The following is a 26,418-nucleotide window of genomic DNA, read 5'->3' as shown; positions in this document are numbered from 1 at the left end:
CAATCACCTTTACAAAAAATCTGGGGTGGGACAGTTATTCACAAGAAACTCACTGAATAATCGCGCCACCTCTGGATAACATTTCTGAGTGTTGACTTCGAGTGGATTGTATAAGCTCAGAGAAAAATACACAACTGGGGGCAACACGAGCCTGGCTCCAGGTTTTTCTAAAATAAAAATAGGCTCCTCAGTTTGCAAAGTGCCAGATTGCAAACTGATACGTTTCGTGTCATCTCAAGTCCATCCACCACTCCAGAAAAACCCTGACGGCGGGTCCTGCGGGTCCGGGTGAGTTCAGGAGGAGTGACAAGTTCAGGAGCTGGCAGCTCAGCTGTCACAAGCCCAGTCGCCAGCTAAGTATAGAAAGAGATCCCAAGCTGAGAGCCACCTAATGCGTCCCTTTCCGAGGATTTATCTGCTCTTGGAGCCTCTGTGCATTAGCGATCAGGGTCCCGTCATGAGTCACGACCGAGTTATCAAACCCAGCCACAGATGCCGGGACATCACTGAGGTCCCCGGGCCCCCAAACCCAGCCGGCTCCCAGAGAGAGCCGAGCAAGCCTGAGCTCTGTCACTCTCCCAACAGGCAGACACATAAACAAATAATAAAAGGAATTGTTTGTTCCCCTCCAGGGAGGCAGCATGCATTAAAAAAGACATGAACCTCATCCTACCTTGCATCCAAACATCAACGACAAAGTGTTGTTGGTGCAAGCAACTTTGCAGTGGCAAATCATTGGTGTAAAACAGTCAGGGTCCTGAACAACAAGGGACATTCCTTTCGAGCTGCGGCAGTGGCAGCTCGCTGGGGGACCCGACCACGGTGCTCACCCGGCACATGGAGCGACAGCCTAGAGGCGGCGGCCACTTCGATCGCTGGCCCCGGCGCCCCGCGCGGCCATCCCAGCGCCGGGGTAGAAGCCACGCCGCGGGCAAGTACCAAGCGTCTCGGGGTCTCCCTTCCCTGGGGAACGAGGCGTGGGGGGAGGGACAGAAACAAGAAGGGCTTTCCACCCCCCTCCTTTTGGTGAATTTGGGGGAGGGAGGTAAATTTAAAAAAAAAAAAATCAAAAAATAAAAATAAAAAGGAAGCCGGGCGCTTAGAGGAGGGTTCAAAGGAGGTGGGGCAGTATTACCATGTAAAAGAATGTACCCGCCTACTCGCCCCAGTCACACAAGATTGTCATGCGAGCTGAAGGGGGCTGAAATTATTCTCCCTGAAGGGGAAAAAAAAATACTGCAGCTCCCGGTTTGGTAAAAAGCCAATGGCTTGCTGCAATCCAGAGTCACCGTGGGGAGCGCTGGCCGGACGAGTGGGGTGGGAGGGGGTGCGCGCGCGGCTCGCCAGCCTCGCCCAGCCAGCCCGCGCGCCCCGGGCCCCCCCCGCCCCGAGGAGTCCCGGGGTCCCAGTGGGGGTGCTCCGGGCGCTGCTGGGACCCGGAGATCTCACTGGGCTCTCTTTGCCTCTGCTGCCCTCGGAGAGGCGACCTCCGAGCTGTCCAGGTGAGGGGAGAGGCCCACGCGGAGCCCTGCAGAGAGCATCCTCCCCTCCCTCTGACTTCAGCTTGCCTGAGTTGAGGCCGGTACAGGCACCTGGGCCAGAAGTGGGCTGAAAACGGCTTCCCGAGGGCCCTACACCTCCTTGACTTCTGTGTCAGCGAGCCTACTCACGCCCTGAGTGGTAGATTTGGCCTCAGCCAGGGCTTTATCTGATACAACATTTTTTTAAATTCAAAACGGAAGAGTCCGCCCCCTCCCTACCTTGACGTCTTAGGGGCTCTAGGAAGCTCCAGAAGTGTTACTGTTGTTCCGGAAGTATGAATGACAAGATTGGTGGATGCTGTATTGATTTTTTCTTTTTCTTTTTTTAAGTGAGGCTGTCAAAATTGCAAAAGATCAAAAAAAAAAAAAAAAAAAAATCAGCATGTGGCTGGCCCAGCTGCAAAATTGCTTGTCAGAGACAAAAAAAAAGAAAGAAAGGAAAGAAAATGTGATAGTAGGTTGCAGAATAGGAAATGGGTAGAACTAGCCCTCTCTGGGTGCCACCTGAGTGCTTGGCACTCTGCCTCACAGATGGCTGGCGGAAAGAGAGCAAGTCATCAGGATGTGGAATCAAACTCTGGCTCTGGTGCTGAGGATGGCTTTGTGTAAGTTACAGTGTTTGTGCCTCAGTTTGCTTCGTGGGCTCATTAACTCCTACCTTGCAGAGTTGTCATGAAGACTAGAGACGATAAACAACACCTTCCCGTGGTCAGCCTTGGTAGTCCATGGTAGGTGCTCTGTACTTAAATAGCTTGTTGTCATTCAGTTGCTCAGTCATGTCTGACTCTTTGCAACTCCATGGACACCAGGCTTCCCTGTCCTTCACTATCTCCTGGAGTGTGCTCAAAACCATGCCCATTGAGTCAGTGATGCCATCCAACCATCTCATCCTCTGTTGCCTCCTTCTCCTCTTGCTCTCATCTTTCCCAGCATCAGGGTCTTTTCTAGTGAGTCAGCTCTTCTCATCAAGTGGCCAAAGTACTGGACCTTCAGCTTCAGCATCTGTCCTTCCAATGAATATTCAACTTACATAGCTTAGCTCTTGTCTTAGCCTGAGAGGTAGATGTTACTGGACACATGTTTTGTAGAGAAAAAATAGTATCTAAGGGCTATATCACTTCCCCAAGTCACACAATCAATAAGCCATGAAGGTAAGATTCAAATAAAATTGATGGAATATAAAAAAGCATTATCACAGGGTACATCACACATGTCTCCAGAAGCATGTTCTAAATTTTCCAGATTTACTGGAGGTCAGGCTTGTCCCATTCACATAAATGTAGTCATTTCAAAAGTCTCTAAGTGGTCCATGAACTCAGATCTCACTTGAAACAAAGCAACTTAGTCCTCAGTATCTATAGCAAGCTCTGCTGGAACCATGCTGTCCTGATGTAGTTTTCCCAAAACACCAGACCACTTGTGCTCTAAATTAATAGAAGTCCAAATACCACTACGGGCTTCAACTTACAAAGTTCCAGGAAGAATAAAAGAACAAAATAACTTGCAAGCTGTCAAGTCAAATGCAGTATCCTATAAAATTTCCCTCACCTGGCAACATCCAAAATAGCCCAGCCTCCCTCCTGTCCCAAGTTAATGGAAACCAAACCAGATCACATCCAAATTCTGTGGAGTGCTTTTAAAAAGAGAACCAAACAAACAGAAAAGAATGATAAAAGAAAAAAAATGCATTCTCAGGCTCACCCCTACATTCTCATTCCATAAGCCAAGAGGATATCAAGAAATCTACATTTTTAATCAGCCCCCTGATGAGAGGAATATGTGTCCTGCCTCCAAAATGAAGACCTCTTGAAAGGAAATCAATACGGAGCAAAGCATGAGCAAAGATCAGCAGGGAAAGACAGTCGAAGTTGAGGCAAGTCTGGTTCTAACTGAAGAGGGCAGCTGTGTCTAAAGTTTTGTGGTTATGATACTAAATGTAGGCGTCCTTACCTAGTTGATTTCTCTAGTAGGAATTGGGGTTAATTCAATCCAGTGCATACCTAGGGCCTGCCAGGACTCAGGCGGTGATACATATATGTGCTCAAACATACCAGGTCACATGGTAGGGGCAGAACTCTGGTCTGGTGCCTGCTGTGTAATCTTAAAGTCACATTCACAGACTAAGTGTATCCCTTAGCATTTTTTCCCTGTTAGCATCAAATGTGTGATTGTGTGAGCACTTCCACCTACAGAGCGTCTATAATTATGGCTGTTTTTTCCAAAGGAGAATGGATTCTAAAAAAGTTGTACAATATTTCCCTTATTCATTAGCCTATAATTTAGATTTCAAACACCCTAAAAGTATTGTATGCTCTATATTGTGATGTTCCAATAATAACTAACACAGTCTTTCCCTAATGAATTACCCAGGCTAAGGCTGACCTCCTATTCTAGGGCAGCATTACAGGCTGCTAGGCTCAAGTCATTTCCCATTTTCCAGCTTGTGCTGGTTTAGGTTAACAAAGACAAATGACAAAATATAAAGGAGAGTGTATATTTCATTCCTCGATCTTCTGTTGTTTAATCAATGGAACTTCATTGATTATACCTCTCTCTCCACACACACACACACGTGTGTCTATGTATATCTGTTATCTGTTCATATACATCTGGCAAAATGCTTTTCCTTAATTCTTGTCTCTTGATAATAGCTCTGGAGTGAAGTGAAAGTGGGGGAGGAGAGAAAATGTTGTTTCCATGACAATGCATTCCTTAGTTACAGGCAGTAACCACTATGGTTAACCAAATGAATCACTGTTACCTTAAGATATGAACACACTGCATTATTGGTCTGAAAAGCTAATTAGGGAGTATACTGCATGGAGGTGTACTGCAGTAATTTTAGGAGAAGATATTACTAGGGAATGCCAGGAGATGATGCACTGATTTTAATAGTCAAAATAACCACCCTTAATTACCTCAGTGATTGGTAACATTTACAGTTCTTCCTAATAATCATCACCTTTGAAAAATAATACGTGACAACTACACACTCTTAAACATTTTTCCTTCTTACAACTTTTCTGAAAATAGACTCACAATCATAAATGATCATAATGATAATCAGGATTATCAAAAAAATATGATCAGGGTTTAATTTGATTATTTTATTTACTGCTATCATTATTATTCCCAATCCCAAATCAGGACAAGGCAAGAGGTATTAGCTATTGACGTAGCTTTTTTTCTTCCTTTATTGATCCCATCCACAGCAATTTTTTAAGAAGAGGTGGTTCATGGTGGAAGGGAAAAGCGTGTAATGGACACCAGGAGCCATGATGTTTCTTCCTATTGACTGCGTGACTTCGAGCAAGTTACTCCCTCTCTGAGCCACAGTTCCCTTGTCTGTTGAGATGAAATGGGTACGCTAGAGTATCTCTAAGTTTGCTTTCAGTGCTGAAGTTCTCTGAGTGGTTCTTACAAATAAAGGATCTGAGATGTAAAGGAAATTTGAGAAGCCATTTCTTTCAGTCACCTGTCTCAGAAAATAAACTTTTTGATAGTGCTTACTATTTGATATGCTCTACTATAGTGTTTGCTATATGTAATGTTATCAGTTTGGCAGCGGGCTGAACCCAGATTCTACCCTTGAGAGCCAACTGTACCTAATTCCAACCTTTCATGATATCATGCTGGTAGTTTGAAATCAGCCATGGAGGAAGTATTTCCACATAAATTGGAAAACACTCTATACCAAGACTTTTTTTTTCTTCAGAGAAGCATCTATCAGCACAGCACTGGTTTCAGTACTTTATCTACATTAACTTATTTAATCTGCACAACCTCTCAAACTTACACACACACACAAACAGGAAACTGAATCACATGGAAATTAAATAATTTGCCCAAGCTAACACAATTGATAGACAAGTCAACTAAATGAATCAACTAACAAAAAAGCCGTGATGGCTTTCAATAGCAAATGTTTATTTCTTCCTTATGTGAGACATCCTTCATAGTGTGACCCTGACTCTAGCTCATATTATTCCATGAACAGAAGAGCAGCCTCTATCAGGGGCATGATGTTTTCACGGCAGAAGTAAAAAAATGACCAGTGACTCAGAATGCAGTGGCTCTTAACATTTCTATTCAGCTAGAAACACATATTCCTGTTTGCATTTTATTAGCCAAGGCATGTCATGTGGCCAAACCCAACGCCAGTCAGGTGGGGAAGGATAATCCTTTCACAGTGAGGAAGGAGAACATTTGGGAACAATAATTTACTAAATAACAGCTTAGCTGGGTGATAGAATGGGGATTTGAACCCAAGAAATCTGACATGATAAGCCAAGTTCTTAATAAGTAGGGCATTCTGCCTGTGACAGCCAACACATCTTTATTTTTCACCTATTTTTCATATTAGGGTCTGTTATTTAATAACTCTTTAAGAGAGTGACTCCTATAAAAAAATCACAGTAGATACAGAAAACATATAAGAACTTTGGAGTGAATCAGGTATGCTTGGTTTGGTACTATTCACAATGTGATTTCAACCTTTAAGTATTTTCCCTATACTCCCCATCCCTACAAATGACTGTCCACTTATTTTCACTTAATCTTTAGTACACATGTCTTCAACTAATTAATTTATCAATAATTTCATAACACAAACTACAGTTTTTATTAATGAGCTTCTTGAAATTAAGGTGAAGAGGCATATGAACATGTCTTTCTGCCAAAAATGAGTTTGTAAACTAAGTGAAGATATTGTCATAAAATAAAAACAGTATCTCTGACAGTAAGAAAATATATATACAATTAAGTACTAAAATGTACTTGAAGTCCATAAGATTATTTGGCCCATCTAGTTAACTTCTCTGAACTATCATTTCTTATTCTTTAACTGGTATTGCTATAAGGCTTAAATGAGATAATGTGTTTCAAAATGTCCACTCCTCTTATCTGGTTTGTGATAAATGCTCAGTAAACTGGAGACAATTTATGTTGATTTCCTGTTTTGTTTTTTTTTCCCCCAATAAAAGTTAACTGGAAAGAATAAACCCATTAGATGTACCCAATACGTATAATCTTTATACAGAACTCTTTAACTTTTCTTCACAATTTTATTCTCCCAAAGACGCTCAGGCCCTTTCTCAGGTTTTCCACATTCCTCTTATTGAGGAACACACAGCTGCAGTGAGGGTTTGTGTTAGAGTCAGGACCCATAAAACCTGACTCTGAAATCCATCACGCCTTCCCCATGATGGCTGCTCCTTGGTCTTCTCTGTAATTCCGAGTCTTCTCCTTCTATTCACCTGCCGCCAAGTACAGACTCCTTTGGGCCAGTCATGCTTACTGACCAGCTGGCCATTATTTGAGGCATACATGCCATGCTTGGTTGACCTTTACTTGGAATAATGTTCTTATTTATAGTCTGGAATGATCGAGTCAATAAATGAATTAATAAAGAACAATTAAATCTATGGGTTAAGCCAGCCTTTCCACAGCTACCACGTAGGCTCTTGGTGAACTAATGTAGATCACTGTTTGTCTTTTAATTCAGTCCTTGGCCCCCAACTTCCTCAATGAAAGGAATACAACCCTTATTGAGAAAATGTCATTCCATTAATTCAGAATCCATTTTACCATTTTGTTTTAGCAGCATGAATTTTGAAATAATAGCTGTCCTTAGCTTCAATAAGATAAGGCACAATTTTGGCTCTAAGATGTCTCATGATATTCCACTTTCACTCACAGTGCCATTTTGAGAAAAGCAACTCCAAAATATCACCCTCTGCACCACCTGTGAAAGTGTCCTAAATAGGAAAAGTCAAATGAAAAAGAATTCTGCCTAGGTCTTTTTGTTTACCAAATCTGGTTTCAGTGTTGAAAGAATAAGGTTTGGGTCTTGGGTTCCAATCTTAGCTTTGATACTTACTATGTCGTTCTGAGTTAACCACTTAGTCTCTTTGACAGTTAATTTTCTCATGCATTAAAAAAGGAGAGGGGTGTTAAATAATAACATCTGTACTACAGGGTTCCTCTGAGAATTAATTAAAATATCATATATGAACGGGGAAACAGTGGAAACAGTGTCAGACTTTATTTTTGGGGGCTCCAAAATCACTGCAGATGGTGACTGCAGCCATGAAATTAAAAGATGCTTACTCCTCGGAAGAAAAGTTGTGACCAACCTAGATAGCATATTGAACAGCAGAGACATTACTTTGCCAACAAAGGTCCATCTAGTCAAGGCTATGGTTTTTCCAGTAGTCATGTATGGATTTGAGAGTTGGACTGTGAAGAAAGCTGAGCACTGAAGAATTGATGCTTTTGAACTGTGGTGTTGGAGAAGACTCTTGAGAGTCCCTTGGACTGCAAGGAGATCCAACCAGTCCATTCTGAAGGAGATCAGCCCTGGGTGTTCTTTGGAAGGATCAGGCTAAAGTACTGGAACGATGCTCCAGTACTTTGGCCACCTCATGCGAAGAGTTGACTCATTGGAAAATACTCTGATGCTTGGAGGGATTGGGAGCAGGAGGAAAAGGGGACGACAGAGGATGAGATGGCTGGATGGCATCACCGACTCGATGGACTTGAGTCTGAGTGAACTCCGGGAGTTGGTGATGGACAGGGAGGATGGACAGGGGTGATGGACAGGGATGGAATTTGTGTGCTGCGATTCATGGGGTCGCAAAGAGTCGGACATGACTGAGCGACTGAACCGAACTGAACTAAAGTGCCTGGTGTGCATTTTTTTTTTTCATTTTCAAGTGAAGTGAAGTTGCTCAGTCATTTCTGACTGTGCGACCCAGTGGACTGTAGCCTACCAGGCTTCTCCATCCATGGGATTCTCCAGGCAAGAATACTGGAGTGGGTTGCCATTTCCTTCTCCAGGGGATCTTCCTGACCCAGGGATTGAACCCAGGTCTCCCACATTGCAGGCAGATGCTTTACCCTCTGAGCCACCAGGGAAATTCATTTTCAAAGTAAGCATTTATTTTTAACAGTATTTTTTTCTAAATACAAAACTAAAAGTTTAATATATAAATAATTTGGAATAGAAATTATTTTCAATAGAAAATATTGTCAGGTACAACAAAAGCAATTTAAAAGTACTCACAATTCCATTGCTAGAGGTACCTAATCTTAATACTTTGGAGGATGTGGTATGCTATGCTAAGTCGCTTCAGTTGTATCCTACTCTTTACAATGCTATGGAATATAGCCCACCAGTCTCCTCTGTCCATAGGATTTGCCAAACAAGAATACTGGAGTGGGTTGAATGCCTTCCTCCAGGGGATCTTCCTGATTCAGGGATCGAACCCCTTTCCTGGTGTCTCCTGCATCGGCAGGTGGTTTCTTTACCACTAGTGCCACCTGGGAAGCCCAAAAGAGAGTCACAAGTGTGTGTGTGTTAGTTGCTCAGTCACGTGCAACTCTTTTCAATCTCATGACCTATAGCCCACTAGGCTTCTCTGTCCATGGAATTTTTCAGGCAATAATACTGGAGTGGGTAGCCATTTCCTCCTCCAAGGGATCTTTCCAACCCAGGAATCACACCCATGTCTCCTACATCTCCTGCATTGCAGGCACATTCTTTTACTGTTTGAACCACTAGAGAAGCCCACTTTGGAGGTTCAGTTCAGTTCAGTTCAGTCACTTGGTTGTGTCCGACTCTTTGTGACTCCATGGACTGCAGCACACCAGGCCTCCCTGTCCATCACCAACTCCCAGAGCCCACTCAAACTCATGTCCATCACGTCAGTGATGGCATCCAACCATCTCATTCTTGTCCCCTTCTCCTCCAGCCTTCAGTCTTTCCCAGCATCAGAGTCTTTTCCAAAGATTTAGTTCTTCGCATCAGGTGGCCAAAGTATTGGAGTTTCCGCATCAGCATCAGTTCTTCCAATGTATATTCAGGACTGATTTTCTTTAGGATTAACTGGTTGAATCTCCTTGCAGTCCAAGGGACTCTCAAGAGTCTTCTCCAACACCACGGTTCAAAAGCATCAATTCTTCGGTGCTCAGCTAACTTTTGAGGTTACACTTCCAGTAATGCTTCAACAAAACTGTGTTTAAACTGTGTATAATGGTGCAGGCTAATTTAGAAAATAATATACCTTTGACACCTGCCCATGCTTTTTGGAAGAAGTCTTCCTATAAAAATACTATCAATAATGGCACAGTATATTAATATTGCGTGGCATATTTCACAAGCCCTTTTTTGACAGGGGTCAAAAATATTTCTGAAATCAATATCGTGAGAAAAACGCAAGTGTTCTTGTGAACAAATATTTGCACATATCCATAACAAAATTATTAGGCTAAATCTTATAGATAAGGAATTCTTGGTGTAAAGAGCATGAACATTTAGGCAATTTTAATGTATACTAGCCACTTTATGTTTGTATTAATTTCTATTTCCATTAAAATTTTATAGGACTCATTGTTCTTCTCCATTAATAACACACTATAGGAGTTATTTCAGCCAAACTCTGGTGGTAAGATTTTTATCTGTCTGAAGATGCTATTTTTATTTTATTAGGTTATTTTATTGGTTTGTACATGATAGTTTGTGGTTGTTGTTAACTGCTGAGTTGTATCCCACTCTTTCGCAACCCCATGCTCTATAGCCTACTAGTCTCCTCTGTCCATGGATTTCTCAGGCAAGAGTACTTGAGTGGGGTGCCACGTTCCTTCTCCAGGGGACCTTCCCCACCCAGGAACTGATGACAGCTTAGCTCAGTATCAATTATAGGCTGCCAGTTATTTTCTCCCAGTATTCTGTAGAGTCAGTTCAGTTGTCTTTTCTCTGTAAGTGCTCAATTGCTTCCTGCTGATCAAGTTTTTTAGTTGTTTTAGCCTTCTGGAGATTTACCTCAATGTAATTAGATATTGAGTTCGCCTTCTTTATCCTCTTTAGGTCTTCTTTTGATTGCTGCATCCTGGGATGCATGGTCTTTAACCATTTCCTTAAAAAATGTGAAGGCATACCACTTTTCATTTTTCTCTCCCTCTTGCTATCCTTTCTCCACCTCCACCTTAAACTGCGATCACACACGTATTTGCCGTTTTTGTTGTGTAGTTTCTAAGGCATGTCTGACTCTGCAACCCTGTGGCCTGTAGCCTGTCAGGCTCCTCTGTCCATGGGATTTCCCAGATGAGAATACTAGAGTAGGTTGCCATTTCCTTCTCCAGAGGATCTTCCAACCCAGGTACTGAACGGGCAACTCCTTCATTAGCAGGCAGATTCTTTACCACTGACCCACCAGGGAAGCCCCACATATATATTTATTTTCCCTTTTTTCTTATACTTTTTATTTCTTTAGCTTCCCTTGCTGCACTGTGGCTAATTTCTTCACGTATCTTTCTATTTCTTAATTTTGTCTTCAGTTCTTTAAAAAATATTTGTATTGTTTTAAATTTTAGTTGCTATACTTTCAGTTCTGAAAGTTCTGTTGTTTTTTTGAGATATCACTGAGGGGTTATATGTTTAAGGTACACAAGGGGCCTCCATAGTGCCTCAGACAGCAAAGAATCTGCCTGCAATGCAGGAGACCCAAGTTCGATTTCTGGGTTAGGAAGATCCCCTGGAGAAAGGAATGGCAACCCACTCCAGCATTCTTGCCTGGAGAATCCCATGGACAAAGGAACTTGGTGGGCTACAGTCCATGGGATCACAAAGAGTCAAACACAACTGAGCGACTAAACGTGCCAACACAGACACAAGGTACACAGTGTATTTGTACACATATATTTATACACGTATACACAAATACACAATATATTCGTACACATATATTTATACGGATTGACCTCTGTAGTGTTAGGAACACCTCTGTCACCTCACATAATCACCAGTTATTTTTTGTGGTGAGAACATTTAAGATCTACTCTTTCAATAACTCTCAAGTATCTAGTACAGTATTACAAACTATAATCACCATACTATCCATTAGATCCCCCAAACACATTTATCTTACAATGGAAATTATGTATCCTTTGACCAACATCTCCCCAGTTCCCCCACTCTCCAGGCTCTGGTAACTACTATTCTACTTCTGGCTTGTATGAATCTGGCTTTTTTGGATTACGTATGTAAGTAATACCATACAGTATTTATCTGTCTCTGACATAGTTCATTTAGTATAATGCCCTCCAGGGTCATTCATATTCTTGCAAATGGCAGGATTTCCTTCTCTTCTATGGCTGAATAATATTCTATCACATATATATTCCATTATATATATTGTAGAGAGAGATGTATGACACAGCCTCTTTGCACTAGTCATCTGTTGATGGACACTTAGGTTGCTTCCATATGTTGGCTATTGTGAATAATGCTGCCATGAACATGGGACTGCAGATATATCTTGAATATCCCTTTTCCTTTCCTTTGGATGTATACCCAGAAGTAGGATTGCTAGTAATTCACTTCTTAATTTTTTGTGGAAACTTCATACTGTTTTCATGGTACCTATGCTACACCAACTTACATTTTCATCAACAGTACACAGGGATTCCCTTTTCTCTACATCTTCACTAAGACTTGATATGTCTTATCTTTTTGATGATAGTGATTCCAACAGGTATGAGGTGATATCTCATTGTGATTTTGATTTGCATTCCCCTAATGATTAGTGATCTTTTTTTAATTTATTTTTTTAATTTATTTATTTTAATTGGAGGCTAATTACAATATTGTAGTGATTTTTACCATACATTGACATGAATCAGCCATAAGTGTACATGTGTTCTCCATCCTGAACCCCCTCTCCCACCTCCCTCCCTATCCCATCCCTCTGGGTCATCCCAGTGCACCAGCCCTGAGCACCCTGTCTCATGCATTGAACCTGGATTGGCGATCTGTTTCACATATGATAATATACATGTTTCAATGCTATTCTCTCAGATATCCCACCCTCGCCTTCTGCCACAGAGTCCAAAAGACTGTTCTATACATCTGTGTCTCTTTTACTGTCTCGCATATAGGGTCATCATTACCACCTTTCTAAATTCCATATATATGTGTTAGGAAGGAAAGCTATGACCAACCTAGATAGCATATTAAAAAGCAGAGATGTTACTTTGCCAACAAAGGTCCATCTAGTCAAGGCTATGGTTTTTCCAGTGGTCATGTATGGATGTGAGAGTTGGACTGTGAGGAAAGCTGAGTGCTGAAGAATTGATGCTTTTGAACTGTGGTGTTGGAGAAGACTCTTGAGAGTCCCTCGGACTGCAAGGAGATCCAACCAGTCCATTCGAAAGGAGATCAGTCCTGAGTGTTCATTGGAAGGACTGGATGCTGAAGCTGAAACTCCAATACTTGGGCCACCTCATGCGAAGAGTTGACTCATTGGAAAAGACCCTGATGCTGGGAGGGATTGGGGGCAGGAGGAGAAGGGGACAACAGAGGATGAGATGGCTGGATGGCATCACTGACTCAATGGACATGAGTTTGAGTAAACTCCAGGAGTTGGTGATGGACAGGGAGGCCTGGCGTGCTGTGATTCACGGGGTTGCAAAGAGTCGGACATGACTTGAGTGACTGAACTGAACTGAACTGATACTGTATTGGTGTTTTTATATCTTAATGTACCTATTGGTCATCTGTATGTCTTCTATGATCTATTCAGTTTCTCTGACCATTTTTAATTGGATTGTTTACTTGTTTTTGTTACTGAATTGTATGAGTTCTTTATATATTTTGAATATTAACCACTTACTAGATCTATGATTTGCAAACATTCCTTCAATTCTGTAGACTGGCTTTTTGATTTGTTGATTGTTTCTATTGCCGACCTGGCACCTACTAATGAATGTTTAACAATATTAATTTGTTCACTCATTCATTCCTTTATTTATTTGTTCATCATATACCAAAACTAGCTACGAAACTTATCTCAGATACATGGCAACCAGACACAGCAAAATTCCTGTGAAATCACTAATTCTATTTTTATACTATTTGCCCATCTGTGAAACAAAGGCCAATTGTTCATTGTCAAAAAATGCTAAAAAGAGCTCAACTTTGAGAGCAGCAATTCAAGGGAAGAGTGTGTCAAAAACATGGCTCATTTTAAATAGTTTTATACTGCCACTGTGCTTCTTTACTAGAAATAGATTTTCCTTATCGGCTTCCTTTTCTAAAGAATAGATGGCTCTTCTAACTGCAAGAGCTAAATGAGGTGACTTATCCTGAAGAACACAACTCTACTGTGTTGCAAGCAGGGACCCTGAGCTAAACATACACAAACTAAATTAAATGATTATACAATGAAACAATTGCTCTCTAAAACTATGAGGACATTAGATCTCTCTTACAATCTCCAGCTATAAACCAAAGAATTAAGATTATGACACAATTATCTCTTTCTGTCTTAATAAGTTGCAAGCATGCTAAAGTCCTTGATGGCACTGAATTATAAATATTAACTTAATTAGATTTCCATTTCCTGTTTGCTTAAAATAAGAACATTATAGGAAAAGGATCTTGTGGTACAATGTGTGAATTATTCCTATTATAAAAATGCTAGTGTTCTCTTCCTACATTACAAGCACAATCAGTCTCAATATAATGTGTTGGAAAATCTGAATTATGTTTGCTAAAGTTGATAGTATATGACTATAGAAAAGACTTACTAGGTATACGATGTTAAGCGCATTCACCCATTTCCTCTTTTTGGTTCCCAATTACTATTTGATTATTCATGAATTCATTCAACAAATATTTTCATGTCTTTTATATATTAGGCAGTATGCTAACTTTGGAATACAAGTGCAGATCAATCCAGTCTTGGCCTCATGGAGATTACAGACCAGTGAGGAAGGCAGATTGGGATAAGTGCCTTGAGTATATCTACATGACTCTGTGAGAGCATACAGGGGAATCTCATCTAATTAAAGAGGTAAAAGAAGGCATAACTGGGAAAGTGATAACTGAGCTGACATCAGGAGGATGACTGGGAATTTACTATACAAATGGAGGAAGGAAAAAGAATCGAAGACAGAAGAAACAGAACGCACAACACTTGGTGCCAGAAAACAGAGTGCAGGAATGAACAGAGATAATCTCAGAGTAGCTGGAACACAGAAAACTAGAGGAAACATCAAGTGAGAAGAGGCTGAAGAGGGCAGAGGTCAGGTTAGGAAGGCTACATTTAAGATCTACGTTATACTCGAAAAGTCTTAGGAAACTACATGAGAGATATTTTAAAGCAGCTTTGCTCAAGTATAACTACAAATATTCAAAGTGTGCAATTTAATAGGATTCAATATACGTATACATCCATTGAAACCATCAGCACAATCGAGATAGTAAACAAATCTATGACCCTCTAAAGCTCCCTCATGCTCCTTCCTAGACCCTGCCCCTAAACCTCTTTCCTACTTCCCCATCTCAAAGCAAACACAGATCTGCTCTCTGTCATTATAGATTAGTTCACTTTCTAGAAATGCATATAAACGATACTATGCAGTATATGCTTTTTTGTCTGATTATTTTTTCACTCAGTGTATCTATTCTGAGAATCATCTAGGCTGTTGCATCTGTCAACAATTCATTTCTATTTTATTTCTGAATAATATTCCATTGTAAAGGTACACTCTAATTTATTTATCCATGTATCTGTTAATGGATATTTGGGTTGTTTCCAATTTTTGGCTTTATAACTGCTATGAATATTTGTCTATGTCTTTGAACAGATATATATTTATTTTGCTATTGAATTGGCATAAGGTGATGACGTGGCAGATGTATGTTCACATTTTTTAAAAATTGTCAAACTAAAAAAAAAAAAAAATTGTCAAACTAGTTGCCAAAGTGGTTGTACCATTTCACAATTCCACCAGTAGTGTATGAGAATTCCAGTCCATTCAGATCTAAGTCAACATTTGCTATGGTCAGTCAATTTAATTTTAGCCATTCTCATAGATGTATAGTAGTATCTTGCTGTAATTTTAATTTGCATTTCCATAATGACTAACGGATTTGAATATCTTTTCTGCATTTGCTGCTTGTATGTCTTTTTTGGTAGTTTCTATTCAAATCTTTGGTCATTTTTGAAAGTGAACTGTTTCTTATTTTTGATTTTTAAGAGTTCTTTATTTTATATATTCTGGATTTAAGCTCTTGATGAGATATTATGATTGCACATAGTTTTTACACTCTATAATTTTTTAAATTCTGTTAAAATTTTTAATTCTGTCTTTGTCAAATTTATTATTCTTTTTTATTTTATCGTTTATACTTTTGGTGTCCTAAGAAATCTGTGTCTAACTGGAAGGTAGAAATTTTCTACAAAAATTTGTAGAATTTTTTAAGAATTTTAAGTTTACATTTTATATTTAGGTCTATGATAAATCTGGGGTTAATTTTTATATACAGAGTGAGGTTTGAATCCAAGTTTATATTTTTACATATGAATGTCCAATTGTTCCAGCACCATTTGCTGAAATGACTATCTATTTTTTCTCAACTGAATTGTGTGCCTTTGTTAAAAAGTCAGTTGTTCTTATACATGTTTTATTTCTGGACAATCAGTTCTTTTCTATTGATCTAAATGTCCACCTTTACACAAACATTATCTTTACATCAGCTTTCTTTCAGGGATCTTTTGAATCTCCTAGATGCTTTGAATATTCCATATGAATTTCAGAATTAGCTTGTTGATATCTACAAGCTCTTCTATTTAAATTTTGATATAATTTTGTTGGGCCTCGAGATAAGTTTGGAGATAATGAGCAACTTAACAGTATTTTGTCTTCCAACTCAGGAGAAAGGTATCTACTCATTTATTTAGACCATCTGTAATTTTCCTCAGCAATATTCTGTAATTTTTGAATGTATAGTTCTTTTACATCTTTCATCAAATTTAATTCTATTTCCTATCATATTTTATCATAAATGGAACTGCTTTAATGATTTCAGTTTCTGACTATTCACTATTAACATTTTGCATGATATATTGACTTTTATGCTGCAAATTTGCTAAACTCACCAATTTATCTGGTAGCTTTTTAAAAATTTTTAATCCCATGAGAACATATCATGTCATCTGCAAATAAAAAGTCATACTTTTTCTTTTGTTACTTTTTCTTACTGAAGATGCTAGTAGAGCATCCAGATACTAGTGCACGGAAGTAGGAAGGGTGGATATTTCTCTGTCTTGTACTGCATCTTAGGGGAGATTTTTCAGTCTTTCACTTTTAAGTATGTTATTGGCTGTATGTTTTTCACAGATATATTTTTTTTTTATTCAGTTAAGGAAAGGCTCCTTTATTTTATTGAGAGTATTTTTTTAAACCAGAAATTGATTCTAGATTTTCTCAGATTTTTTTCTACATCTATGGAGGGGATAATTTTTCTTAATTTATTAAAAGGAGGTTTTTGAATATTAAACAATCCAGTGTTCTTGGGATAAACTTCACTTGGTCACGATGTATTTTAATTCTAATATAGTACTGGATGCTATCTGATAAGGTTTTGTTTAGAATTTATGTTTCTGAGGGATATTAGGCTATAGTATTTTTTTCTTATATTTGTCTGTATATGGTATCAAGGTAATACTGGCTGGGAAGGTACTGGAATGAGTTGGAAGGTATTGTCCCCTCCTATATTTAAACAGTTTGCATTGAACTGGTATTATTTCTTCACTAAATGTTTGGTAGAATTAATCAGAATGAAGCCATCTGGACGAGAAGTGTATCAGTTAAGTTCTATTCAGTCACTCAGTCGTGTTTGACTCTTTGCAACCCCATGGACTGCAGCATGCCAGGCTTTCCTGTCTATCATCAACACCTGGAGCAAACTCTTGTCCATTGAGTTGGTGATGCCATCTAATCATCTTATCCTCTGTCATCCCCTTATCCTGTTGCCTTCAATCTTTCCCAGCAACAGGGTCTTTTCCAGTGAGTCAGTTCTTCACATCAGGTGGCCGAGGTATTGGAGCTTTAGTTTAGCATCAGTCTTTCCAATGAACATTCAGAGTTGATTTTCCTTAGGATGGACTCGGTGTAGTGGGTTTCCCTACTTTCTTCAATTTAAGTCAGAAGTTCATGTTTTGAGCCACAGTCAACTCCTGGTCTTGTTTTTGATGACTGCATAGAGCTTCTCCATCTGAATATATTTAGTCTGGTTTCAATATTGACCATCTGGTGATGTCCATGTGCAGAGTCGTCTCTTGTGAAGTTGATGTATGTGTGTATATCTTTAGATATACCTTCATAAGTATGTAAGGGCTTTCCAGGTGGTGCAGTGGTAAAGAATCCATCTGCTAAAGCAGGGGACACGAGAGGGGTGGGTTCTATCCCTGGGCCAGGAAAACCCCCCTGGAGTAGGAAATGGCAACATGCTCCAGTATTCTCACCTTGAAAATTCTATGGACAGAGGAGCTTGGCAGGCTATAGTCCATGGGTTCATAAAGAGCTGGGACATTTTGAGTAACTGAGCACACACATACACACACAGGTTTCAGAAGGAATAGGGATATGATATTGTATTTGTATTTCAAGAAAATCATTCTGGGTGCAATGTGGAGGATAGGAAAGGGGCAATAATGTCAGTGGGTCAACCATTTAGGAGACACTTCCAGGAGTGAAAACAACATATAGTGAAGATTTATACTAGAGTAACAATAAAATGGCAACCCACTCCAGCATTCTTGCCTGGAGAATCCCAGGGACAGAGGAGCCTAGTGGGCTGCCATCTATGGGGTCACACAGTCGGATACAACTGAAGCAACTTAGCAGCAGCAGCAACAACAGATGCAAGAGTAAGTGGTTTCTAGTGATTAAAGCCCAACATTTTATAGTTTAAAATTGAAAAATAGTGATGAAGTAACAAGTATGTTATTGAAGAATAAGAATTCTCTGGCTAAGGATTCTGGGACTTTTGTTTGAATGTTGGTAACAGTCTCCATTTTTAACATGTAAGTAGATTAGTAGAAGAAGCTAGGTATAAGATGTACCCATTTCTCATAAAACAGTGCCAAACCTAAATAATAGTACATAAAAATACCTCATTTGTGTGGGCAATACTAATAATATTTTATTTGTGCTCCATACAAGCTTGTCATTCTGAAATCTAATTTCAGGAGAGAAGATCAAGATGGCAGAGTAGAGGGATATGGAGTTCACCTCCTCCCACAAATATATCACAAATACATCTACATGTGAAACAATTCTCACAGAATACCTGTTGAAAGCTTGCAGAAGATCACATACAAACAAAGCTACAAGAAAGATCGCTACATAACCAGTTCACCCTGGGAACCTCCTACGCCAGCTGGGAGGTCCACCTGGACAGACAGGGGGTTTCAGAGGCTGGAGAGGAGAGTGCCAGAGCTGGCCTGGGTCTCCACAGGGTAGAAAAGAACAGCACAGAAAAATACTGAAGGAATTAAGAAAGGCTGTTGAAAGAAATGCAGATCACTGTGACAATGAATTAGAATTGCTGAGACAAAAACTGTGCTAAAGTCAATAAGCAGCAAACAAATAATGCAGAAGAACGATAAGTGATCTGGAAAATAAAATAATGGAAATCATTCAACCAGAAGAGCAGACAGAAAGACAAATGCTTTTTTTTTTTTAATTGAAGCAACACACTAGATCTATAGGATAATATAAAGTGTGCAAATCTACACATAATAGGATTCTCAGGAGAAGAAAGAGAAAATGGGATTGAAAACTGTATCTGAAGAAATCATGGCTGTAAACTCCCCAAACTTAAGGAAATAGATATCTAGCTTATGGAGGCACAGAGGATCCCAAACAAGATGAACCCAAACACACCTACACCAAAAATATGATAATTATTTAATATCATAATTAAAATGACAGAGTTAAAGAGGGGATTCTAAAGGCAGCAAGATAAAAATAAAGTCAGTTACAACGGAACCCCCTATAAGGCTACCAGCTAATTTCTCTACAGAAACTTTATAGGCTAGAAGGAAGTAGCAAGATATATTCAAAGATCTGAAAAGGAAAAAACACACAACCTAGGATATTTTACCCAGTAATATTGTCATTGAGAATAGAAGGCAAGAGAAAGAATTTCTCAGATGAACAGAAACAAAACAAAGCAAAACAGCAATACTTAACCTATCCCCAAAGAAATACTGTAAGTTCTTCTCTAAATATAAGAGAAGCAAGAATCTATAGGAAAGGGGAAATCACAATAAGAAAGTTAAAAATATGAAAGGATTGATGATCACAGAAATTAATCATTTTGAAAGGAAAAATATAAAAACTTCTGTAAAAGTGACTATAACTAAAATGAAAAGCAAAAGGCTAAACATGAAGATATAAATAAGACATCAAAAAATCACAAAATGTTGGGGAAGGGAGTAAGAAAGTGCAGATCTTATAGAATGTATTTGAGTAACTATGATTACTAGTTAAAGAGGGTAGATATAGTTACAGGTTAACATGTTTAAAAACCAGGGTAACCACAAGTCAAAAACATACAACAGATTGACAAAACCCAAAAGAACCCAAGCATAATACAAAAGAAAATCATCAAACCACAAAAGGAAAACAAAAATAAGAAGGAAAAAAGAACAAACACAAAATCAATGGGAAAAAAGGTTTAAAGTGGCAATGATACATGTTTATCAATATTTGCTTTAAATGTCAATGGACTAAATTCTCTGATCAAAAGAGACAAAGTGGCAGGTTAGAAAATAAAATAAGAACCTACACTGTGTTGCCTATAAAAGACTGACTTTATGGTAAAATCACATATAGATAGAAAGTGAATGTATGGGAAAATCTGTTGTATGCAAATAGAAATGCCAAGAATGCTGGAGTAGCAATAGTCATATCAGAGAAAATAGACTTTAGAACAAAGGCTATAAAGACAGAAAAGGATGCTTTCATTTCATATAATGAAAGTGGGGTCAATAAAAGAAAAGGATATCATACTTGTTAACATTTATGCATCCAGTATAGGAACACTTAAAAACATAAAACAAGTACTAATAAACATAAAGAGAGAAATTGATGGGCATATAATAACATTAGGAGACTTTACTCACTGAATTAATAGATAGATGTTCTAGACAGGAAATCAATAAGGCAAGAGAATGACATAATGGAATAGTTAAGCCGAATTGACATTTACAGGATACTACATGCAAAACAACTCTTGAGAGTCCCTTGGACTGCAAGGGGACCCAACCAGTCCATCCTAAAAGAGATCAGTCCTGGGTATTCATTGGAAGGACTGATGTTGAAGCTGAAATTCCAATAATTTGGCCACTTGATGCAAAGAGCTCAAGACTCATTTGAAAAGACCCTGATGCTGGGAAAGATTTGAGGGCAGGAGGAGAAGGGGACAACAGAGGATGAGATGGTTGGATGGCATCATCGACTCAATGGACATGAGTTTGGGTGAACTCCCGGAGCTGGTGATGGACAGGGAGGCCTGGCACACTGCAGTTCATGGGGTCGCAAAGGGTCAGACACGACTGAGCGACTGAACTGAACATGCAAAACAACACAACAACAACAGCAAGCCCGTAATACACATTCAAGTGTGCATTACCCTTCTCTAGAACAGACCACACACTAGTACACAAGGTGAGCGCCACCAAATTTAAGAGGATATAAATTATTTCAAGCATCTTTTCTGACCATTATGGCATGAAACTAGAAATCAACCACAGAAAGAGACATGAGAAGGAAGAGATTACATGGAGACTAAACAACATGTTACTAAAAGGGCAATGGGTCACCAAGAAAAACAAAGAAGAAATTTAAAAATTCCTTGAGACAAACAACAACTCTGACCAGTAGAAATGTACCTTACTCTCATAAAGCCATTTTTCCAATGTGGAAACAGACCATTAGAGAGATTCAAGACACAATGGTGTCTCCCAGTTTACTGTATTGATATTTATTTACACTTCATGTTTACATAAGTCTCTTTCCCATTGATATGTGCTTACTGTAGTGCTAGGCAGAAAGTTAATGCTCAAGAATTATCAGTTTGAACAATCATTTAAATAATTGAATGGGTTAATAAATAGAGCATAGATGACTTTTCAATAAAATTGTTCTCAATGGAAGATTTTGTTGTTGTTGATAAGATATACATAAAGTCTTAAATGTCATGAAGTCCTATCCTGATTGATAGCTCTGATGAATCTTTAAGAGGTCATTTTGTCTGACTACCATCTTTAGTTAGAACAATCTGAAAAAATTTATAATTTGTTTCTATCTACTTATATTCTTATTTAGCTATCAATCCTTTCATTTATTCAATATTCATTAAGTCCTATGAATGTTATATTTCAGATACTGGGCTAGAAACTAAAGACACAAAGATGAATAAAACATTCTCCTGTTATAAGAACTCACACACTAGAAAAGACAAATAGTCACATAAATAAGCAACTTATATGACAAAGTAAGGAGAGGGTTGACAGTGACTGTCCACACGCTATGGGAAAGCAAGGGAGTGGCAACAAACATGCCCTGGAGGAGACAGAGTGGACTTTGAGTAAGCTCTATTCAATCACGTTCTTGTGAAGAAGGGATTTGCCATGCACGCACATTGTGATGGGCTTCGTATAGAGAACAGCAATGCCATAACAGTTGAGTATCCGCAAGGAATAGGGGGAAGCGTCACATGGTTGGATCCCAAGGTGCTTAGTAATGGAACAGAGGTTGATTGGGTAGATTTTAACCAGAGCAAGGAGATTTGATTTCATCTCTTTGTCAATTTATATAATGAAGAACCCTCAACAACAACAACAGCAACAAAGATATAGGCCAGGAATCCTCAATGAACTACTAAATATATTGAACTGAGAGAAAATGAATTATATCGCACTCTCTGTACATCGGACAATATGTCATTTCTACACATAGAAATAGCTCAGACGAGGCCCGCCTTTTAACTCTTGCACAATGCGTTTGAGGTGCAGCTGGGGCTGGTAAGTATAGGCCTTGTGACACCTTCTTGAATGTTCTTTCTTAGTACCCTGCTGTGGCAAATTTCAAATAAAACAGATTCTGAAAATTTAACTGTAAAGTGCTTTATGCAGACTCCTCCTGTATGAATACAGCTCTTCAGGAAGAACTCTTCCGTTCTGACTGCACTAATTACAGAATTTATAGTTCTGTGTCCTCAAAAGAAGTGGGGAGCACTTTTCTTTTAAAATGCTAAACATATTTAAATCTATTTTAAAGTTGAAATACTAAGCTAAAATGAAGGAGGCAGGAGCAAAGTCAACTTTCCACCTGAGCTAATGTTTGCACATTCTTTACAATTTTAAAAAAAGTACATGGAGTTTCTTAAAAAGCTTCCTCTCACAGCCAGATACAAATGGAAAAAAAAAAAAAATGAGGAGAAAGATGAATCAATAAGTCTAAGGGGAGAAAAATGGAAAGCCCACCTGCGTTTTCAGGTAAGAGAGCTATTAAACATGACATTTCTTTAAACCACAAAAGTTTCTACTTTCCAGGTCCTAAAGTTAAAAGAAAAATAAATTCCCAAATCAGACAAATCACCTCTACAAAACACCGTCCTCATCTTTTGAGAAATCACCTCCAGGAAGAATACTTAATTCAAATCCTGAACACTAGGAATAAAGAAAACAACTCTGAAGATTCAAACTGAAATAATTCAAGGTTTACAAATTGGAGTTCACTATTCTAGAATCTATGAAAATGAGACACTCTTAGCCCCTTACTCAAAAACAGTATATTCTTACTTAATGTACAGTTTCAAATGTAAGGTCCATATTAGAATTTAAAGTTTTATTAGATTAAAAAATTAAAACAGATGGATCTTGTGTAAGCAATTATAAAAGAAAACATGGGAAGGTGAATAAATGAGTGAAAAGCAGCTTTATGAATTAAAGAATAACAGTAACTATGGATTAGCCATCATTGTTAAATGTTTGTCAACATGAATAATTTCTGAGTACATTATTATAATAAAATGGTTAAACTATATCCTTTATGATTTAAGAAAATAGAAAACAATGCAATGAATTTACTAAAGATTCTTGTTCAGAAATAAACTGTAAAAGTCTGTGTATTTCAAATATTTAACCTTTACATATCTACACAACTTAGCTATCCAGAATGACTTCTCAAAAATTCCAGGTGGACTGTGGAGGTCTAAGAACATGAACAGACTGAATACTCTGTGCCAGAAATGGGATACACGAGAATAAGTGAGATACTGTTCCTGCTTTGGGAGAGCTTAGATTGCAGGTGAAGTAGACAGGGGAAGAGATCATTGTTTGTTTGGAGGGCTAATTTTTGTGAAAGAGTCACTGCGAACTCAGAAGAGGACCGCTCAGTTAACCCCAAGTCTGATGGTGACTCTGTGAGGAAAGAAAAAAAGAAAGGCAAGAAAAGAAAAAAAGGAACATGCCCAGCCACTCTTTTCTTTTATTGGATTCTAGAAACTGACTCTCTGAAATAAGTCTTCACTATTGAATAATGGTAACAATTAAGATATTCTATTGTTTACATTAAATATACTTAACTCTACCCTTGCTCTTTGTTTGAGCTTGGTTTAGACTGGATAAAGGGACTTCGCAGGTAGCTCAGTGGTAAAGAACTGCCTGTCAGTGCAGGAGATGCAAAAGACACAGGTTCGATGCCTGGGTCAGGAAGATCCCCTAGAGAAGGAAATGTCAACCCACTCCAGTATTCTTGCCTGAAAAATTCCATGGATGGAGGAGCTTGGCGGGCTACCGTCCGTGGGTTTGCAAGGAATCAGGCAGGACTGAGTGACTAAACAACAACAACAGATGAGATAAAAAGCATCAGATTTTAAATTGGGAGTTAGAAACCCAAAATTCAAGTTATTTAGTAGGATTTGGCTTTGGGCAAGTCACTTAACTCTGAAACTCATTTTCTATGTGTATTTCTTCTTCTAAGTTGCTTCAGTCGTGTCCAACTCTGTGCGATCCCACAGATGGCAGCCCACCAGGCCTCCCCATCCCTGGGATTCTCCAGGCAAGAGAACTGGAGTGGGTTGCCATTTCCTTCTCCAGTGCATGAAAGTGAAAAGTGAAAGTGAAGTCACTCAGTCGTGTCCGATTCAGCGACCCCATAGACTGCAGCCTACCAGGCTCCTCTGTCCATGGGATTTTCCAGGCAAGAGTACTGGAGTGGGGTGCCATTGCCTTCTCCGTCTATGTGTATAAAATGAGGCTAATAAAAAGAATCTGATGGGTGGTATAGCATAGTGTTAGTCGCTCAGGTGTGTCCAACTCTTTGTGACCCCACGGACAGCAGCCATCCAGGCTCCTCTGTCCATGGGAGTCCCCAGGCAAGAATATTGGAGTGGACTGCCATTCCCTTCTCCAGGGAATCTTCATGACCCAGGAATCAAACTCACGTCTCCGGCATTGAAGGAAGATTCTTTACCATATGAGCTACAGGGAAGTCCCAGATCTGATGGGACATGGTAGATTTCAATGTGTTGTTAATCATAAAATAACATAAAAAGATGATGATCTGATCTAAGAAAAGGAACCAAGCTTATCACATATTGTGTTGTCTGAGGATGTAAGGTAGTTTTATCTTTTGGAAACAAGTTACAGGAAAACCAACTCAAATCTGTTTATACACTAAGAATATTTGTTTGCACAGCATTATGGTCAATTTAATCCAAAGGGTTCAGGACCATTTCCTTGCCAAACTCTTGGCCTGGCCTTCTTCTGTGTGGAGATGTGGTAGCCTCAGGCAGTAGCAAGATGGCTATAGCAGCTCAGGACTTCATGTCTATGGACCACAATGTGAAGAAGAAAGGACATTGGGATCTGGAAGGTGTCTCCAAAAATGAAGAATAACCTTTTCCAGAAATCTCATGAAAATCTCTTCTCACATTTTATAGACTTGAAATGGATTACACGGCCGATCTAGGACCGAACACTGGCAAGGGGTTAACTTTAGACAAGTTCCACTGGGATGGGATCAGCCTTAGACAAGTCATGTTTGAGTAGATCATGCCTTCCCTAAGGCACATGGGTTTTGCGGTACAGAAATAAATGCTCGAACAGCAGATTCTATGAGGAAGAAGGCAGGGCGTCCAGTGGATTCTAGGCAGGTCACCAAAAGTGTTTCTGAAAGCTCTAATGGAAAATATAATTTTATTTCTTGTTAGGAAAAACATTCTAATGACCAAAATTATTGGCATAATCTTAAAATTATATAATAATTCATCATATTCATACAACCTATGCATATAATTGGTCTGTACTTACAATAAAAATGCATTTACCATGACAGAACTAAATTTCAACTTTTATACCAAAGGAAACAATCTAGTTAGCTTTGAGGCAGGAGAAAGTACATAGACTGTTGTCAGACAAACATGGATTTGAATTCTTCTGTAATAACTAGCTACATGGCCTTGGGAAACTCATGGAGACATTTCAACCCACTTCACAACAAAGTGGGAATGATATTAGCTGCCAAACAGAATTGCTGTAAAAATTAAATGATAAACTATAAAAATACTCTTCCTTGTCCTAAGGTATTTAATAAATATTACTCCCACTGGCTGCCTTTCTCCTCCACCCCTACTGTCCACAGATATCAGTATAGTCCAAATAACTGAAATCTAAATATATCTTATGGCACATGCTATGTTATGGTATATGCACTAATTCAGTTACTGGGTATCCTAAATGGTTAAAATGCAGTTGTTGTCATCAAAAGGTTGTTTAAAAAGAGGACACAAATGTCTCCATAATTGATTCTCCTACTAAAGCAGAGAGGGAGGAGTTCTATAACAAAGTAGAAATGGACAACAGCCAGGCCCCATCATTTGTGCTTCTAGACCAGCCCAAGTCATTTCTGTCTCTGTGTGGCCAAGAGCCATGTCTCCGCTGTGAGTGCACAACATAGGCTGCCATTCCCCTGTCCCTACAGTGCTGATGACTTGTCTGCAACCAGCTTCCTGGGG

The 26,418-nt window shown here is 39.1% G+C and overlaps 1 protein-coding gene and 1 long non-coding RNA gene across 8 annotated transcripts in view; one reads left to right on the top strand and one right to left on the bottom strand.

The window, feature by feature from the left end:
* DLG2 (discs large MAGUK scaffold protein 2) overlaps positions 1–26,418 on the bottom strand; it is a 2,323,126-nt gene that overhangs the window by 1,413,015 nt on the left and 883,693 nt on the right. Inside the window, exon 1 of one of the 7 annotated variants that reach the window (XM_024987491.2) lies at positions 674–1,079. The exons of the other annotated variants lie outside the window; for them this stretch is intronic. Coding sequence (XP_024843259.1) covers positions 674–775 — 102 coding nt within the window. The 5' untranslated portion in view covers positions 776–1,079. Of the gene's footprint in view, positions 1–673; positions 1,080–26,418 lie in introns of those variants that run through there. 7 annotated transcript variants of the gene reach the window in all.
* On the top strand, positions 1,196–5,046 carry LOC101907145 (uncharacterized). Its single transcript, XR_001495400.3, has 2 exons — positions 1,196–2,269; positions 4,754–5,046. It is a non-coding gene; the product is annotated as an uncharacterized lncRNA (long non-coding RNA).

The sequence above is a fragment of the Bos taurus genome, chromosome 29, assembly GCF_002263795.3.
Source record: "Bos taurus isolate L1 Dominette 01449 registration number 42190680 breed Hereford chromosome 29, ARS-UCD2.0, whole genome shotgun sequence".
Classification (NCBI taxonomy): domain Eukaryota; kingdom Metazoa; phylum Chordata; class Mammalia; order Artiodactyla; family Bovidae; genus Bos; species Bos taurus.
Note: the sequence above shows the minus strand (reverse complement) of the source record. Positions and strands in the feature narration are given on the sequence as shown.